The sequence below is a fragment of the Centruroides vittatus genome, unplaced genomic scaffold (genome assembly GCF_030686945.1).
Source record: "Centruroides vittatus isolate TY-2023 unplaced genomic scaffold, ASM3068694v2 contig_1213, whole genome shotgun sequence".
In the NCBI taxonomy this organism is placed as follows: Eukaryota; Metazoa; Arthropoda; class Arachnida; order Scorpiones; family Buthidae; genus Centruroides; species Centruroides vittatus.
In genome coordinates, this window is record NW_027120776.1 from 2,292,889 (window position 1) to 2,309,141 (window position 16,253).

At 34.0% G+C, this 16,253-nt stretch overlaps 1 protein-coding gene across 1 annotated transcript in view; it reads right to left on the reverse strand.

Annotated features, from left to right (window-relative positions):
* LOC136986456 (chromodomain-helicase-DNA-binding protein 4-like) overlaps window positions 1-16,253 on the reverse strand; it is a 212,115-nt gene that overhangs the window by 10,064 nt on the left and 185,798 nt on the right. The window contains 1 exon segment of the mRNA XM_067283983.1: window positions 11,266-11,373. Within this exon segment, the coding sequence (XP_067140084.1) occupies window positions 11,266-11,373 (108 nt within the window).

A 16,253-nucleotide genomic window follows, 5' to 3' on the forward strand; every position in this document is an offset into this window, starting at 1 on the left:
AACTTTTATAACTATTTATAAATTTTTTAGGGCCTACGTGTCCTAGCTTAGCTAAGACAAAGTATTCGCAGACCTCGCATCCTAGCATTTGTTGGAGGATCTAGACCTGTAGTGGCCAAACTATAGATCACGAGCTGTATGTGGCTCTTCTAGACAGTTACTTCAGCTCCTTATTTGTACACAATTTCTTTTCATAAACTCTGTGTATGAATTATAATCATAACTTACAGCTTTACCTTAAACTGGTAACCGAAAGCTAAGGATGCATTCATAATTGAAGGAATTAAATGAAGAACTTATCATTGTTACTTTACAGCTGGCTAACTATTTCATGTTATATGTAGTAAAAACACTGTACTGTTCCAATAGAGAATGTAGCTGTTGTGTATTTCCAATAGGCTTCTATCATGACGGTTTGACCGTGATCGAGACAATTTTTGTTGATTTTCATCAAATAATTGTCTGCAGCTTTCTTTGGTAACGACTGCCTCTTCGACGAACATAACTTTGTTTTCGGACGTTTTTAAAAAATAATTCTCAAAGGTCTTCTCGGAGACTTGACGCATTACGTTGCGAGTGTATGACAAAAGGGAACTTTGTTACAGCTCTATAGAAAATTTGTAATGATAGTCCAAAGTATTTTTGTAGCTGAGTGGGGACAATCCAAGAGTAACAACAGCAAATGGTTACAAAAAAATTGCTTTTAAAAGTTTAATTAAATGCCCTTGAGAATGCTTCCTTTGAGAATTTTATTCTGTACAGAGAAAAGTTAAAAAAGTCAAACAACTTAAAATGGATCACATTTATATTTCTAACATATAGTATTTGTATGAATAAAATCTGATAAAATTTTTATTCATCGCAACAGCTATTTTGGAGTCACACTAATGGCTCTTCCAGTCTCCTGACAATTGACAGTCTCTTAGGTCCATTTCCTCAAATCTGCTTCTTTACTTGTGTTCTTGTTCTTGAAACCACCTCTCTTCTTTCTCTCATTTTCTCAAGTGGCTCTTGTTTCTTTATACTTCCTCACTGGATTTCTGGAAGATTCTAAGGACTTGTTTGACCAAGTGAAACATATAGGGGTAGGAGTTTACATGCTCTCTGATTAGAAAAGTCAAAAGTTATAATAAAAGAAAAGTCAGTAAGAGGAACACACAATGGTTATCAGATCACAATATCTTCTGGCAATGTTATAGGATCAAGTGGGGAAAATTTTTTAGCAATAATCAAAGATGAACTGATATGATTTCTGTCTAGTTCTAAAGAGTGTCAGATACATTTCACTTACATATTATATTTGTTTTTTAAGTTAGATATAATTTTTTGGTATTATGGCTGAACCAGTAATGTAGTATTTTGCAAGAAGGAACAACACAATCTTGTTTTGAGTTTATATCCGCTTAACTAATCGGTTGTTACTTCACTAGAGCATACACCAATAAAAGTACAGTATTTAGTGTTGATTTCTTTAATACTGCATTTGTGGTGGCTGATTTCTTTAACCTTATACAGTTAAAACCCTCCATAAACACCTCTTAACCTAGACTGTTGAGGTTAAATCCCATAAGAGCTTTTATTAATTAAAGATTCCATCCCACACAGATAAAGAATTTTCTAAATTCTACGTTTCTTTGGAACATTATAAGAGATCATTACTTAACATGCACTTCTTCTAAAGATGCAAAAGATAGTTATTTGGCTTAGAAATCACTCCATGACCAACATTATTTTCATTGTATCATTGTTTGTCAGTATCCACAATTGAAGTTAAAAGTAGCATTTTGGCAATCGTAGTAAGCAAAAGTTTCCCCCGCATGTCATCCTGCAGGTTAGAGAAGCAATCGGCATTATCGACAACGGCAACTATCTGCGAATTTCCCATTCTCTCTTATATTAGCAGAATTTTTAATGTGAAATTTAGAGCAGAAGATATTCCTTGTCCCTATTACTGTAGTATACCATCTCATTTTTAGATTTACATATTTTTCTTACAGGCAGTAACTTGGTGTTTACGATATGCCACAAATTCAATGCCCCTCCTAACATTGCCCCAAGCAACTTTTCCAACCGCTACAATACAGGTAAATAGACATAAGTACGTTAGAAAAATCACCAAATGATCACCTAAATAATACATATCGGGCTTCACAATCTTTGATATACTTGTAAGCACTTTAATTTGTAGCTTTTAAATTTGATATTGTCTTCAGATATTTTATGGGAGTTGGTTACAATCCATTTATCTATGAATATTACAGGTTGCCAAGTGTCCAAGTTCAATTACAAATATAGGTCACTGTTACACTTTTTTAAAAATATAAGTACCTTCTACCAAACACTCTAAAGAGGTTAATAGTAATGAATTGGACACCTTGTTGGAACATTCTGGGATATATGCGAGTCCCCTTTCCCTTCCTACTCATTACTATATTGGTGCCACCATGAGACGGCTTAAAAAAACACATCAGTGAACTTATTTTGGTAACCAGTAAAAAGGGGTTTATAGATGAATGAACAAATTTATTTGTCTAGGAAGAGGTCTTCGGTAACCACTAGAAACGGGTTTCCCTTTCTAGTTGTTACTGAAGTAAGTGATTATATCTGGCAAATATTGCTAATTTTAGCTTTACATATCAATAAACATCAAGTTATCATCAATAAGTGTAATATCAACACAGCTAGTTTTATACCCGAATGGGATGGGGGATATCTTTTTTTTTTTTAGGAGTGTGTCTGATCTCAGACAGGTATTCTTATGAGAAACCTTACTGACCAGGCAGTTATCTCCAATTAATGACTGCGCTACATTAACGTGATTAACACCAAATACTAGATTATCTTGCTGACAAACTAATCAATTGTTAAAAGTGTCAATTGCCATCCAGTCATTTGAACAGTAATCCACTTTCATGTCTTTAAAGCAGTGGTTCCCAAAGTGTGCACTATCACTCTGTGGGCAGTGAGTAAATCTAGAGGGTGAAAATAAGCAAATGGGTGGCAGGGGTACTGAACAGTAACCACAGGAGAGGGCCCAACCCTCTCCTGTGGTTACTGTCACTGACGATCTTTTCCTTTCCTCCATTAAAATAGGTAAGAAGAAACATTGCATTTAATGATTTCCAGATATGGAGAACAATGTACGGTAAGGACACAAAGTGTGAAGTTCATAGAAAAGTTTTTCTACAAATATTTCCAATCCTTTCTCACACACCGAAATGGATTAAGGGTGATTGGGTATAAGTTTACAGAACCAAGGGGTGGTAGCTTGTAAAAGTTTGGGAATAACTGCCTTAAAGCATCTAATAATTAAAAAAAATAAAAAGTAAATATCTTTGAAGGACAAATCTGTGCATTTCTTATTCGCTTCTTTCATTTTGTTCAGAGGAATGGTACAGTACTGTACTTTAATTAAATAGTAATGAAGAACACAGTTTTTGACAAAGCAAACAACTAGCATACAAATGAAGTAACAAGTGCCAGAAATCAAAATTTAAACTACAGAAATGAAAGATTAAAACAAATGTTTATGTATTAATTTAAGAGAAATCGCCGAATCAAATAAGATGTTTATAGTTACTGTAAACTGATTGTTCTAACATTTTCATTAGAATGACAGCTTATCTGTTTTTAACTGTCTGTAAGTAAATTCAAACTTATCATTAGTAACATAATGATATTATAACCAGATTTTAACTTATAAATTAAATAAGCAAGAGTTTCGTATAATGTTGTGTTTTTGGGCTTGTCGATACTGATAATAGATGATTTACAACAATAAGTGACAGTATATCAAACAATAGAATTACTTGAAATATTTTCATATAGTTAGTCTTTATATAATAGAACAGGCCTGGCCAACCCACGGCACCGTCACGTTAAATTGTGTGGCCCTCTAAGCGATATTATATATCTATATCTATTAGAACTTTTGTTTCTCGTTATGTGTATACCAAAACAATTAAATAAATGAAAATTTGCACGTGTCATTGTTACAATGCGCAAGTACGAGTATGAACTCTTGGTATAACAATAAGATCTTATTCATTTTGTATTTGTTTTACTTTTTTAAAAGCACTGTTTGCCTAAATTGTGGCCCACCGTAATGTTACGCGTGATCAAAGTGGCTCGCGAAACAATTTGGGTTGGCCGGGCCTGTAATAGAACATTGATGCATTGTCAAGTACATATAAAATCAAATGGTCCGGATCAATTTTCAGAAGTTTTCGTGATAAAATGAAGTCAAAATTCTATTTTAAATTAAAATAAGATGGACATAATTGCTTTATGATATTAACAGCAATAGCAACTTTTAATACTTACTTAAAAAGGAATTTAATTTTAAAATCAATGTGGTTGTCATACTAACCGTGAACGTATAAAACAAATATCAGTTAGAAAAACATTTACATTAACATAATATAAAAACATAAGTTATAGTGTTTTCAGACTTATATCCATTATCTAAGAAATGCTCGAAGGATCGTAAAATGCTAAATTTTCTACAATCCTTTAAGAGAATCCAAATGAGGGATGGAACTTCAAAAGCACTAGAACTTATATTTCTTACGTTCTGTTTGTTTTTAAACTCTATAAAAATAACAGAAAAATGTTTGCTTTAAAATTTATGAAGATTTTATGTATTTAAATTAAAATTCTTTAAAAGACAACAGAGTTAATGTTCTTATTAGCAAGGTTGAGGCCGAAGTTTTAAACGTGTACGTCGGACGTTCGGTGCCGCTTTCCTGTAAGCCTAGAAGTTTGACAATGGCGTTTGGAACGTCGAGCATGATTCTACTGACTTTCCAAATGCCATTGCCAAACTTCTACACTTATTGTTCACACAAATAATCCAAAAACTAACGGCTGCAACATTCGTTTCTACAAATATTTCGAACCTATTTATTGATAAATGTCTTCCATCATGAACACCACGTTATTGAGTTTTTACAATTCACTATATCGTCGCATTTAAAGTATGTAAAAATTGCTCAATAACATGGCATTCACGATAAAAGTAAATGTATAGAAACAATTACACACAAAATATTCCGATATCAATGACGTATGGGTTTAACTGCAAATAAAATATATTTACAATTTACATTTTCTTTGCCATATATTTGCAAACTAAAACGCATGATAATGGTATTGCAAGTAGGGAACAACGAGAAAAAATATTAACTAATAGAAATGAGAATTTATACACAATTTATTATTTTTTTGCTTAATTCTGGAATAGTATTAAAGAACTTTTTATTTAAAGAAAGAAAAAAAACCCAAATGCCGAAAGTTTTGAATAAAACTATTAAAAAATGCATTTGACATTACGAAAGTAATATAATGGAAGGGGAGAAGATGTAGGTTAACCATGATTTTCAGTTATATTTTTATGACTATGAATTGAATAGATGCAAAAGGTGATAGAAACTCAGATAAACTCACTGTTTTTAAATAAACTATATGCTCATTGACAAAAAAGTTACACATAGATAGAATTATCCATATTACTGTACTGATTGCAGTTGTGGTCCAGTTGCACACCAGGTAATTCCACCAGAATGACTTAAAATTGTTATCCCAGTATGCTATGAAAAGGCTTGCAGATGCTCATTGTGTTCGGAACTTTTGTTAGATCTGTTGTTTGGAGGTCTGTATGAAAGCCAAACGATTGCCAAATTATATTTGGCTATATTATTACTATTATTATTAAATGCTGAATAATTTGGCATTAGAGGCAGGTGTTAAATATCATCTCAATATCTTTTACTGCATCACAGTATGCACACCTGAGAGTTTGAGAAAGGCTGCATCATTGGGCTGAGGAAGCTGTGTCTGTTTTACTGAATTGCTCACCATTCTGATCTGACTATGAGATGGTGTTGAGGGCAGTGGATATATCAAACACTTAGTACTGTATATGACAGTAGACTCCGAATCACCTCTCCTAGTGGTGTGTCTGGGGCATCATCTGATTATGAGACAAGCACAAATGCTGCAATAGCATCTTTGTCCATCATTCAGAGACAAGGTTCTGTAGTGAGGCTTTTACCTGTTATTTCCCTTATTATTGGCAGGCAACTAGTACAGACAAATTTGCATGCACGTCGATTGCTACACGTCCTGCTATTAGCAATCCAACATTATTGACTTCCAAGTGGAGTAGGGACAGAAACATGGCTGCTTTGGACTGACAATGTACCATCATTAGTGACAAATCTTGGTTCTATTTGTGAATGTGGGACTACTGTTTTAGTGGGGAGGAGTGCTGAATTGAAGTGCCATTGAAGTAACCTTCAATGGCACTTCAATTCAGCAGACAGCACCCTGCATCCATTGTTGGCATGCTGGACTGGAAAGCCATCTTATATGATAGTTGGTCACTCCTAGTATTGGTATGAGGGACATTGACAATACAGTGGTATATTAAGAAAATTCTGCACTGCTGACTGCAGTCCTGCCACGAAAGGCATTTTTCAGCTAGATAATGCTTGGCTACACATAGCTAGGGGCTACACACTTTCTCAGAGAAGTCTCCATCATGTTGCCATACTTCTTTAACCTGTCCAGTCTCTACATTTGTTATCCATCAAGCATTTTTAGGACCAGATGGAATGCCAACTTCAGCCATCTATGAGCACAATACATTAAAAGTGGCAGTTGCAATATCTGTGAGCAATTCTATTGCAGGATAGCATACAGTGCCTACATTTCTCAGTGCTTGATTTTGCTGTAAATCTAGGCCGGTGGTGTTCTATTAGGTACTAAAGGTTCCTTTAAATTGTACTGTTTTTTCTACAGGAAATTATGTCTTTGCTATGGCACCGTAATTGCTTATTACCATTCATTACGCGCTTTTAAAGACTTTGTTAGCAACCTCCCTCTTATGACCTACTCTGGCATTACTGCAAACCAGCCTGACACCGCCTCTACATTTTCTTAGTCAACTTGGCCGGGACCTCTGCAAGTTCACCCTCATAAAGTTTGTATTCTGCCTCATCTTCTGGTGGCCCCACTGCTCGGGCTATTTTCCCCGGGCGTGGCGCCCCTTTGTCGGGGTTTCTGTAAATCGGTTTTGACCGGCCTTCTGTAAAATGGACTTTGTCGGGATTCTGTTAGAAAATTATTGTCGGAAAGTGACGCATCTGTTCTTTTGTCAATCATGTCCTCTTATTCCTATTTGATAACCCTACTTTGCCCTTCACTAGGCGCCATTTGTTTCACACTGCATATACCTTTTTCTGTTAATTTATTTTGATTGTAATTAATTATATCTCCCGGTGCGCGCCACGAGACTACCCTTTTCATCTCCTTTTCTATCTCACTTTTCCTTCACCTTCGACCTTCTACTATGCTCTTAATCTATCTCTCCTTTCACACTCAGGCAATACCAGTTGAGTAGACCTGAGCCTTCACCCCCTGTTAATGAGTATGAGTATGAGTATGTGATAAGACTAAAGAGGAATTAGTAAAAAAAGAGAAAGTTCTTGTCCCTGATATTCAAACATGAGTAACTACCCTGAACTAAGACAGATTGTTAGGCAGCCAAAACTAGAATCATTTCTCACCCTTTCTACTCCAGTATAGTGGAAGAATGCAAAATCTTTAACAGAACAGGAACAAGTTCTCATCTAGCACTGGCAATCCTCTTACGCTTGTTCATGCATAAAGATGACCCAGTCAAAAACATTAAAATTTCTCTAACATTACCCACTATTGAAGATATATTGCTTATTTCATTTTATTTAAACTGAAATGGCTAGTTCTACTTAAAATATTCAAGCAAAAACTTGGTTTCTGCTTGAATATTTTAAGTTTTGGTTTGGTTGAAAACAACCGAATTAAAAACAATAAATAGCTGTTTAAATCTGGTTTTAACTGTTCTTAACATATATCTTAGTTAATATGCTTTGTATATGTCTCTCTGTATTCTATAAAATCAAGATTATGTAAATGCTTTTATATTACCTGATATTAAAAAAATAATTATATATGTATGTATATAAGAAAAATTAATCATTTATTTATGACAGTCACTTTTTATAACAGTTTTTAAATATAATATTTATTTAAAAAGATAAAACTATAAACATATAAAATTCTAAATATATAAATTTGTATAAAAAATATATTTCAACTAATTATTTAATAATTCTTAAAACATTTTAGAGTTTCAATAAATAAAAGAATATTTATAATTAAGTTGATATGAAAAGTTTTGGTTATACGTAACAGTTAACTATCAGATATCCAGAAATATTGTGCGCTGAATTGTTAAATATTATATCAAATAGTTTATAAAGAAATAATTGAACCGTTTTATTTATTGTAGTTTCAATATAACATTTCTATTTTCTTGTAAGGTTGGATTATAATAGAAATTCACCAACTTAATATAATACCGGCATGCTCGTAAATTGCTATCAATACTTTTGAAGTATAATAGCGAGGTTGAGGCCGAAGTTTTATACACAAAAACGCCTACGTCGGACGTTCGGCACTGCTTTCCCGTAAGCCTAGAAGTTTGACAATGGCGTTTGGGAAGTCGGTAGAATTGTGCTCGACATTCCAAACGCCATTGCCAAACTTCTAGGCTTACGGAAAAGCGGCGCCGAACGTCCGACGTAGGCGTTTTCGCGTTTAAAACTTCGGCCTCAACCTCGCCATTGTTTCATCATCAGATGCTTCAGTTTAAAAATGAAATCAGTTTCAAAAGGTTATTTAAGAAGCTCAGTTATAATGATTTAAATGGCTTTTCTGTTTAATTTACATAAACATATTTATATAACTTAAATCCAGCATTAAATCGTGAGTCGGCCGAATAGATAATGCCTAATATATTGAACATACTAAATAATATGTTTATATTTTTCTATTGGTAATAAAACTAAGTGCAATGCAGATTGATAATGAATGTTATAGTGTTTTTTAAGGCCTATTTGTAAGTCTGGAGATGGTACACAAGCCTGAACTATTTCAATTATCAAATCATGAGTTGTTCTTTATTCTTAAAATTAAATATATACATATATTTAACTATTTTGAGGCTGCTAAAATCACGAGGCTTTTCACACTTATGAATTGCCAATGTTCTCGGATATTGCTTTGTAAGATAGCAGTGTGTTATAGTTGCATCTTCCTGATTTATTTATCCAGCACCTTTTCATCAGGGATTGTAAGGAATTGAAAATAAAGCAAGAAAACCTAACATATTAAGTAATAATTTTCTTTAGTAAGTTTGGGAAATATTTAAAATGCAGTAAAACTTTTAATCAAACAATAAGAAACATGTACAGTACACTGACAAATATTTTCAATCCCACTCAGATCATCCTCAGGTCAAATATGTTCACAGCTATTTCCTTGTTAATGATGGATTTCAGTTATATCAGTACAGTAAAAGTTTAGTCCTGTAGATTCTGGATTAATGGAGGAGTGCCAAATTATCGGACGTTTCTGTATTTTTGAAAAATTCTTTAAGTTATGAAATCTGAATGATGCGGACACGTACGTTTTGTACCAGCACGTACTACTATGCACTTCCAATTTGTTTATATATGCTCATTAATCAGTCTGATTCAGTTACGTATATTGCATATACACTGCCTTTGCCACTAAGAAGAAGCTGACGGTCAATGTTGGCAACTAAGAGTGCCAGAAGTTTGGTTTAGATACAAGGTGCATTGCCTAAAAGTCAGATTGGCAAATCGGTTCTATTTTCTTAACTTTAATTGTCTGTAGGTTATAAAATGAGCAATGGGCAATTATGTAGAAGTTTCGTCTGTTTCAATCATGTCCATTACAGAACAGTGAATATTTGATCACATTATGTTTTTCACCATGAGGTATTCTGTCTAACAGTATACAAATTACTAATAATTTCTAATGGTTCCAAAATTTTCATTTGTATTATTATTAGTTTTTTAGATTTCATCGTGATATTCTCCAAGATCAACTGTATAAAAATGGATATTTTTCTAACCAGCTCAAAAGGTTTATGTTACAAGCTGCCATAACTTTTGAATATTAAGTGTTCAGTTGTTAGCGGATATAGCCCATAGGCTGCTGTTTGAAATTATGCCTATAGATAGACATCATCAATGTCTGTAAATGGTTCATTGCTTGGTAACAGTCTATATACATCCATTTTAATGGATGAAATTGTATAATTGAAACTAGCCTTTATGGTACTAAAAGAAAAACGTTTCACTTAATTCCCTATGAATGTTTAAATGAGCAACGGGCAATTGAGTGATGATTTATGTTAAGTTCCTAATAGTAACATTAACCCTCCTATGTCAAAAGACCTAAATAAAAGACTTGGGTTAAATCTAGTGTTTTTGAATGTTTTGCATAACCACAGATGAAAAATATTTTGAATAATGATGAAAAACACTGTGAAAAAGAGTCAGTTTTAATAGGAATGCACGACGATTCGCTTGATAGGATGAAATTCCATTTTGGATTAATATTATCTAAGTATATTTTAAGTTATTATTTAGAGACTGAGAGTCTGTCAGGTCTGACTCTGATTCATAATAGATCAAGTCCAACTCTAAAATTCTGACTCCATAGCCTGAATGAAAGCACCTTTTACTGCGCAGACATTCTTGTCGAAAGCTGCAAACATCAAACAATGTTTGCACTGACTTCTTCTGATTGAAACAATAAATAAACATAGTTGAAAAGAACTTTGAAGAGAGAGTTCAAGCCCCCTGACTTGAGTGGGTGCAAGGCCCTTAGCTGCCGTGGTCGCTTCGGGATTCGACCTCGAGTCGTTTGGGAGTGCGGCCATAAATAAACATATTATAGTAGAAGTTTGTTAAATCCAACAAAGTCTTTCGACACTTTTTTAACCAGTTTATATAACAAAGTTCAAATAAAAATTGTTTAATTTTTCATTTGAGGCATCAGATGATGATATGCTTTGAAAATAATAATAGTAATAATGCAATGAAATTGGTGAACTTCCATTACATTCCTATTTACTACAGCAATTACGAGCAATAACATGAAATAAATTAGAAGCCATTAAACAGCGAAAAAATTATTAATACTTAAGGTAATAATTAACTTAACTAAGAATTCCAAAATAATTATCTGGATATTTGAGAGTAAACTATGTTAATCACATGCAAAAATATACTTATATAAATATAAGAATTAACACATTTAAATACTTAAAAAACTACATTTAAATGAAAAATTCCATTTCTAAACCATAAAAAATGTCATGCACATTCCCCAACCATACAACCCACCCACCTCCAGGAAAGGCAGTCTGTGGCAGGAGGGGCTGGGGTACTGAAAACTGGCCCCTGTAAGGGGTGTATGTGGTTCCTGCAAAGGGTGGGGGTGCCGAAGTGGGAAAGCCTAAGAAGAGGATAAAGGAATTTGTGAGGATATAGCATCATAGTAAAAGAAATGAAGTGCATAAATAGCAGCCAAGATTTTTAAGTGCTTCTAATTTTGTAAGAAAATGATCGGCGTTAAAATTTCGGCACAATTAATAAATGATATTTATATCGAAACAAATAGTAAGACGACAATTTCGATCGTTTCTTTTCCTTACGACAGTCCGAATAGCAAAAAACATTTTCTTACAAAATTACTAATATTTAATATATATTTAAAAGCAAATTAATTAAGATATAGAAGATTCAGGACAGCACTATGATTAAATTCGTCGTGTCGAATAAAGCTTTTCAACTTACGAGCTTTGGTGCGATTCGTTAATACTTATTAAATTTTGATTCGAAAATTTATGGTAAATATTAGCTATAATATTTTAAAGCCACTAATTCAGTTAATTCTAAAAAATCTATTGAATAGTCTTCTTTCTTCTCGTTATCTGTTTTCAGAAATTCAAATGCTGAAATTTTATATACTGAAAATACATACAAAAGATAAACCGATAAAATCTGTAATTACTTCCTTTTAATGATCATAGAACAATAGCAAACTGCCATTAAAAAAAAGGAAAAAGAAAACATTATCAGAGGTCGGGAAACCAAAGTTTTATTTTATTCAATTTTAGCCATCCTCGGCTTACAATGATTACAAACCAATGATGCAGAATACCAATTTAAAATTTATATTCTATGATAATCATATATAAATCAAAATTATTAATTTACCATGTTCGTTAACAAGTCTAAATAACACGCATTGCAAAATTAGAATTATCAAAATCATCCACACCAAGAACCATTGCTATGATGATATTACTATTGATAAACAGATTATTATTAACTTTAGTTTAAAAGCTATTATTGTTTAAAAACTTTTATGGCAAAAATTGCATGCGATTGTATACATCGACGGTTCCCAAAGTGGTGCTACCGCCCCTATGAACAGTGAGTAAATGAGTGAAAAGAAGCAAGTGGGCAGCATGGTGTGCTAGAGGCAGGGTACAGAACAGTGATGATAGGCAAAGGTGAGGATCACTTAACAGAGAAAAGGGAAAAGTTGTCAAACTGGTAAGAAGAAATATTGCATTTAATGGTTTAATGTTGACAACAACGTATGGTAAGAACATTGTTCTCAACATCTAGGTGTGAGGTTCATAGAAAAGTTTTTCTAAGAATATTTCCAAGCCTTTCTCATACAAGGAAAAATGGGTTAAGGGGCATTGGGTATAACTTGATGGAATTGAAGGGGTGGTGGCTCGAAAAAGTTTGGGAATCACTGGTGTACGGTATATAATATAGTCGAGTCCACTTAACAGAGTATTGGATAAGTGAACAGTTTGCTGAAGAGAGCACTCTCCCATATCTGTGATTTTCACCCCTATGTTTTACATTAATGGGATTCCTGTTAACGAACAACTAGAACCATAGATAGAGAAGTCCACTTAAATGAGTGCCGTGTTGGCAGCATTTTTAGAGAAGAAGCATGCATAAAGGAGCACTGTTCTAAGGAAGATTTATAAGGATCTATCTTTAATCTTAGGGGACACAGTTAGTTTAGAAAGCTTTGACAACATATGTTGTGAAAATGTAACAAAACCTTCCATTGCCCAGTTTTCTGATACACAGACAGTCAAAGCATTTCTTACAGAATCATAATGAACACACACAAGAAGCATATTACATATCACAAAATATGTATGAACAATCAGTGCACATCTTTTCAGCTAGATCACCTACTGTATTTCTGGGAAGAAATGAAAGAAATGCTAGTAGCAAATATACTTATTTTCTGATTATTCAAGAAAACAATAAAATTTATGACATACATGCACAGATCCAAGGACTGCTATAGGGGCTTCAACCCTCTCCATTGAACAAATAGATTTTTATTTGTGTCAAACTTCAAAATACTAATTTATTTTTAAAAACATTTATGATGGCAAGTATGATTTATCAGAGCAATCCACATTATGCACACGTTAATAAAAGGTCCTTATTAATTAATCAATCAAATATTTCAGTTATCCCCGTTGGGTTCTTTTGGATACACTACTGTTGATATAAGAATGGAAACCAATACTTAAGTAGAGTAAAATTATATGATAATGAATTTTAAATGTTGTCGAGCGTGTAAGTTACATAATTTCTAAGACACGTTAATGGTATTTGATTTTCATCACTTTTTCAATTCCTGGGTTATGTTACTTTGGATAAGGGAGCATGACGCAGTGATCCCAAAGGTGCTCTGTTAAGCAGACTTGACTGCATGTTAATTTATGTAATTAATTTGATGTTTGTTATTATATCAATTTGTTGAGTAACTTCATTACTAAACTACTAATTAATTGATATTAATATACAATAAATAATAAAAAATATTTAAGTGCTTAATATGCTGAAAGTTAACAACAGTTAATCACTAACATTTTATTTATTTATTTACTAAGCTTTTAGTCTGTGTGATGCTTTATTTATATGCACAGTGAAAATTTAATAATAAATCATTGTTGTTTTAATAATAATTTAAATAATTAAGTAATTATTTAAGATAGAACTGCATTGTAATTTAGGTTATCTTTTCGAATTAACAAACATTCCACCAACATTTGACTAACTTTGTCATACAAGTCTCATCTTATAATTTTTCTGTCACGTTTCGGCCACATGTGGAGTGTTAGATCCCTTTCACGTGATCGGGTTTGAAACTGTGACCATAAATTACCATCGACTGGTGATTTCCATGATTTATGCTGATAAAAGTTTGTATGATAACTTAAATATAAATCTCAAAATTTAGCCATAAATCAGCAGAAATGAATTTCGAAGAAATAAAGCAACCTTTTCTGGATGTGGGCTGCAAGTGGATTTCATAGCTCGCCAAGTTCCAACATACTCCATAACCAGTATACTAGGTACTAAAATAATAAATTCTAACAGTATGAAAACTAGTAATATACAGGGTGTCTCAAAAATGTACCAACAAACTTTTAGGGGAGTTAGATAACATCTAAAGGAATGAGAATTGCATAGGAACCCATAACCGAAATGTCACTGTAAGTCAATAGGCAATGCTGTTTATCCATATGCTAAAGGGGAAATTTAGGATTTCCTCATTTGTGTGATAGCTTGCATACAACAAGCATGCAATGGTATATGAGTGGGAAGCTGGCAAACATGCACTAAGTTTATGGAATAGCTGAGAGCAATGGATGAGCCGCAGCACAAATTTATCGAGAATGCTTCCCACACATACCAACTGCACCACAGTTCGTTTGCATGTGTGCATCGAAATTTGTGCGATACCGGGTCATTAAAAGGTAGCATGACTAGTGACGGCAGGCCACGCTCGACGCATTCGCCCATTATGGAAGAAAGTGTGTTGAATGCCATGGAGACCAATCTTAGTACCAGTATACGTGCCATTGCCTCCGACTTAAGAGTGTCTCGTTGCAGTGTACAGTATATTTTGCATACTGAGTCCTTACATCCCTTTCATCTCCAAAGGGACCAGTTACTGGTTCCCAATGACCATCCTATACGTGTGCACTTCGCACAATGGTATCTGCAACAAAGTGCCCAAGATGTGAATTTCCCAGCATATGTTTTGTTCACAGACGAGGCCTTTTTCAATTGGGATGGCATATTCAATCAGCACAATGCGCATTTGTGGGCTCACAAGAACCTGCACGGTGTGCAGACCCACGTGGCACAACATCACTTTGGAGATAACGCGTGGGTAGGTTTGGTGGGCGACTGCTTAGTCAGGCCGTACCTTTTACCATTCCGCATGACCGCTGCGAATTATCTGATCTCTCTGGAACAAGTCCTACCGACCTTACTTGAAGATGTTCCAGCAAATGTGAGACACAACATGTGGTTCCAACACGATGGGGCACCTCCCCATTATGGAATGGATGTTCATGTGCATTTGAACAGGTCTCTCCCACATTGATGGATTGGCCGTGGTGGTCTGGTTCCCTGACTCCCATGCTTACCTGATTTATCAAGCCTTGATTTCTTTCTGTGGGGGACCTCAAGGCTATCGTGTATGACTCGCCTGTGGAGTCTGAAATGAATCTTGTGGCAAGAATCATTTGTGTTGCTGCTACAATCAAAGAAACTCCCAGTGTGTTTAAACGTGTCCGGCAATCAATGCATCGCATCTGATAGTGGAAACTTCGAGCATCTGTTGTAACATTATGAACTGGTATGCCATTTGTACTAATTATGTCCAATAAATGTTTCCCCATTAATCACTGTCTTGTGCCTTTTCAGATCTACTTCTACTACCACTTTTCCCTGACATTTCTGGTTATGGGTTCCTATGCAATTCTCATTACTTTAGATGTTATCTAACTCTCCTAAAAGTTTGTCAGTACATTTTTGAGACACCCTGCATAGTTAACTCTGATGTTTTTACTGGTCAAGTTTAGTTTAATGTTCTTAATCACAAATATCAGTTAATTAGGGTTGCATAATGACGGCAGTAAATGGAAAAATTAAATTACATTGTCAAAGATCTGGGAGCTGCCTATTAGGACCACAAAAGCCACAAATTTCTATTGACTGAAGTAAAGTATTGTACAAGCTACTCAGTAATTCATCAAATATTGACTCGGACGTACAAAAGTAATTAAAAAATTTAGAATCATCCCACCTTATCGTAGAAAGAAGTATGCTGGGAATAATATACTATACTTCTCTTGGATACATTGTTAAGCATTTGACTATTTTTTATTTATGTAATACAAATAGATGGTAAATTTTATCTGGTCCATCACAAACCACTGCTCCAAACTAATTGAAAATATAGAAAGTATTGTATGCATTATTGCCACAAGT